Source organism: Trichechus manatus, unplaced genomic scaffold, assembly GCF_000243295.1.
Source record: "Trichechus manatus latirostris isolate Lorelei unplaced genomic scaffold, TriManLat1.0 scaffold00031, whole genome shotgun sequence".
Taxonomy (NCBI): Eukaryota; Metazoa; Chordata; class Mammalia; order Sirenia; family Trichechidae; genus Trichechus; species Trichechus manatus.
In genome coordinates, this window is record NW_004443967.1 from 13731610 (window position 1) to 13736148 (window position 4539).

The window sequence follows — 4539 nt, forward strand, 5'->3', positions numbered from 1 at the left end:
CACAACAGAACATTGTCTGATATAATGCTAGAAAATAAGCCTCCTATGTTGGAAGGCACTACACAATAGCTGCAACAATGGACTCAAACAAGCCAATGATCATGAAGATGGTGCAAGACTGGGCAACATTTCATTCTGTTAAACCTAAGGTTGCCATGAGTTTGAGCCGACTCCACAGGAACAAGAAAAACAACAGCATCTATTGTTAACATGTTTTCTAGTCATTCTAGAATAGATCCCAATGCCCCCAGCATTATTTATGCCTCTGGGAAAAAGAGCTCAGATACCAAAATGTATCCTTATCCCATTTCCTCTTGAGCCCTTAGAAGAGACAATACTGTTCCATGAGGTAAGCCAAACCAAAACTCATCAGATTTCTTTTCATTGTCCCTGAAGAATAATTTGTCTTGAAATAAATTTAGACTTAAAAAGAATTGACTCGTAAAAGTAATTCTATCCCTTGCCTTCCGTCTTAGCTGCTCTTGTTCCAGGCTCAGCCAAGGAAGGATATTGTTTGACTGCAGTTTCTTGCTCACCCATAACCCTCTTGTGTTTCTAGTTGAAATGGAATGTGAACCCATTCCTACCTCTGCTCTTGCTTCCTAATCCAATAATCACCTGACACCGACTACTGGGTCTCTCATGAGAGTGGTCAGACAGAAAGTTAATATCTACGCATTAAGGGAAAATCCCTGCTCCTATCCCAACAGATAATCTCAAAGCAGTCATTCTTTCCAACGTTCCATTTTCTTTGAGCAATCCAACTTGTTCTTTCCAAAATTCTTGCCTTTCAGAATCTAAGCAGTGAAAACAATTGTCATGGTAATAAGGCATGGTAATGCATACTCCAGAGCATAAATCGACCTATGTGAACACATCAATGCTACTGAGAAGCAAAGGGAGAAAATGTGATCCAAAAAACAGGGCAAATACAGGAACAAACGGCCGTCAAAACACACGGATCGTCTGGCTCTGGAAATTTAGTTGAAGGAGAGAATTCAAGTGAAGGAGAAAATGTAGGAAAATATCCTTTTGCGATATGATATGTGCTGAAGATTGAGATGGCGCTGAAGTATGACTGAGTAAATTATCGCCTATTAAAAATGATCATTACGAAGTTTGAGTAACAGCATGAAAAATGTTACAGATTTTTTTTTAAGTTAAAAATAACACACAATTGCATATGTAATGTGATTGCAAATGTACAAAAAAAACCTATTTGCCTAAGGGCAGTGGAATTGTGGATCGTGTTTTAAAAGGTGCTTAGATACTATAATATTGTCATTACGATAAATAAAACTCAGAGGAAAATAAATGATGAGTCATTGGCTGACAACTGTGACTATGGAATAAGCCTCCTTAACAGTGACAATGTCAGGTCAGGCACTGAAATGCAAGCCCAGAGGCTAGGTTCACTTCCTTCATCCCAGTTTATTTATTAATTCTGAACTTGCAGAAATTAATCTCATCAGCAAATTACAGTCAGATTTTCTCATGATTGCCAATAGGTAATTAGTAAAGACTCAATGATGCCAAGAACTGGAATTCAAGAGAACAGTATAGGTGTGTGTGTGGGGTGGGGGGGGGGCACCAGGGGTCTTAGCTGACCAGCAGAGCAATCAGTAGTCATCTAATGTTAAAGTGTTGGGGCACTTATGCTCTTGGCTTCTCAATGCTGAAGATGTTAGAGGAACTTTCCAATTTTTAGCTTGTATGTAGAAGGTGCCCGAGATCCTACTGATTCTCCAGAGGCCCTGCCTAGCCCCCAATCTCTGCATGTCTGCTGTCCACGTGGCTGGAGCCACATGAAGACCCCCACAGATACAGCCCTGGGCTGGGCTGGGGAGTTTCAGGGGCAGCCCACCTCTCTTGGGACTGCCATTAAGTCACGCTTGTTACTGACCCCAAGCTCCGTTCTAAGAAATGGGCTTCTGTGTCATTCTCAGGCTGCAGACTGGGTCATCCTTCACTTGGGCTCCTGTTTTCAAGCAGTCCCTTATTTGGGGAACTGGCTAGGGTTTCAGTCCTTCTTCAGAGTCTGGAAGGTTCACACCCTATACCCCAGGGCTGTGGCTGGGACCCTATTACTTGTCAAAATCCTTGCTTGTTGCTCACTGTTTGTCCAGACTTCATCCTCCCAGGCTATATCAGTCCACCAGCCACTATCTCGTCAGGAAATATGAATCCAAGATGGCAGCCATCTGCCTACATTGCATTGTTTTGACTGCACCTTTGTCTACTCCATTTAACCTGCCTGGTGGATCCTTCTCTGTTCCTGTACAGGGGGAGAGTGTTCTTCTAAGGTTTGTACCTGCCAAGTAGGACTTGTGTCTACAGCAAGCCCAGCCTCCTGTCCACATTCCAATTTTCTTCCCTCCCATTGCCTATCACCAGCTACCTCTTTGCAACTTTCCTGCCTCTGTCCAAACCCTCTGAACACCAGACCTGAGACACAGCGTCTAGAAAAGCACATGTCTAACTGCACTTACAGCCAGAGCGAGTTCCTTCCTTGCGTGATGACACCAGTGAATTTGGTCAGTCGCCTGGCATCCACTTCAATCCACTGATGGAGGTCGTTCCTTCCCGCGCACCACGCCCCGTCGTAAAAGTCATTTTCATTAATGCCTGCCTGGAAAGAAGAGAAGGGTGTTCTTCAGAAAGACCCTGAACTGAAGAAAATTAAGACAGATCTTTTCATGAGACTGAGATGGAGGAAGGGAAGGTAGGTGAAGAGAACAAGGGAGACAATTTAAAAAAAAAAAAATCGTTGTGCCCCTAACTCCTTATTCTAAATCATAACAGGGAATTGCTCAGTATTAACAATTTGGAAATATTTCAATATGATGTGTCCTCTTCTTGCCCAGTGTGAAAAATGAAATTTAATGAGTTCTTCCATTACTCATTCATCCAACAGACAGATACTAAGTGTCTCCTACGCATCAGCCTACACACGCCAGGTGCTGGGATATGAGGTAAATCGTTCTCTCCCAGAATGTCAGCATCCAGGCAGAAGACAGACATGAAAATGGATGAATTAGAACACAGTCGGGCACGTGCTGTTTCAGGGACATGAGCAAACTGCTATGAAAGCATTTAAGGACAGCACAACTAACTTGGTCTAACTTTGGGAAGACCATGCACCCAAAGCCCAAGGCAGAAATGATATAGGAGCTGGGCATTGAAGAGTACGTTTATCTAGTCAATACTTATTCATTAGGCTTTTAAGTCATTTGATGCGTTGACTATCAGCTACTGTTACTACCCAAAGATTCTCAGGATCTGAATTTTTTTTTTAATCTGAATTTAGGTGACGTTCTGGAATTTTCTCTAACTTATCTCCATTTGAAGGGAGAATTCCCTGACCTCAGAACAAAATATGAAGGCAGCTGAAGCTTCTTGCTTCACTAAGACTGTTTCCGCATTAACCTCACTTTTCCAAGCCTATTTCACAAGGACATAATCAAATGAAGAAAAGTCTGGGTGATATGCTAAAGATAAAAATGATAGGCCAACTGACCTTCCCTGTCTCTGAGCACTTCCAGCTCAAATTCCGGGGACAGTCTTACTTTTAATAGGCAATGGGGATGTGAAATTCACAGTCCGGCTACAGTGGATGGATAACTTGGCCAACGGTTCCATAGTGGAGTACTATTCATCACTGCATCAGCGACCATCACCCTGTACGTGACCAAACCACAGTGTGCTCCCAGTTCACTCCTGAAACAATCCTGAAGGAGCTTTGAGAGGAAATGCTGGGATACCAACATAACACGGTCTTCTAAAAACACTATCACCTCAAATGCAAGTGGATAAGAAAGCTCTCCATGAGTCAAGACTCTCTAAAACGCAAGTTCTTGATTAGTCAGCATCTCAGTGTCCGGGTGGCTAAGTGGCATCTGTAACAAGGACCTGGAGATGCTGCAAGATAACCTTCCGGAATCATAAAAGAAAGATTAAATTTTGTGAGTGTGTATCACTGGCCCTTAACTGATCTTCAGCGTATGTTTAAGTCTAATTCTTAAAAAGTGATGATGACTCTCTTTAAGCATAAGGTCTCATTTCCCAACTCTGCCAGACACTGTAACAGTTTGAAAGCGATAATAACATAATCACTCCGTTCCTTCATTTGAAGGCTGTTCTCCTAATGATAGAGACCTGCGACATATTAATGACCTACGATTTAACGCCTCATCTTTTTTCAAAAAATCACAACACTCAGGTTGTGTTGCAGTTCCTCTTTTCTTGTAAATATTCCATGACACTGGTGTTTAGAACAGTTGCATCGATTGAGTAAAACTAACATTCACTGTGCATTTATTACATTTCAAGTAATGAGCTAAGCAACAGGAATGTACAGGTGGAAAATGTACATCCCTGTCCTCTTAGGGCTTAGAATCGGACTGACAGGCTGAGGTCTGCCCATGGGACTTTGTCTTGGCATCTTTTTTTTTTTTTTTAACAGCTTTATTAACATATAGTCCACATGCCAGCAACATAATGATAAACAGAGAAGACACTGAAGTTACCAGGTATTTCATT

General features: G+C 42.1%; 1 protein-coding gene across 1 annotated transcript in view; it reads right to left on the bottom strand.

Moving 5' to 3' along the window:
• The window catches only part of CPXM2 (carboxypeptidase X, M14 family member 2), a 136169-nt gene that overhangs the window by 68289 nt on the left and 63341 nt on the right, over positions 1 to 4539 (bottom strand). Inside the window, exon 7 of the mRNA XM_023729881.1 lies at positions 2490 to 2629. Coding sequence (XP_023585649.1) covers positions 2490 to 2629 — 140 coding nt within the window. The remainder of the gene's footprint in view (positions 1 to 2489; positions 2630 to 4539) is intronic.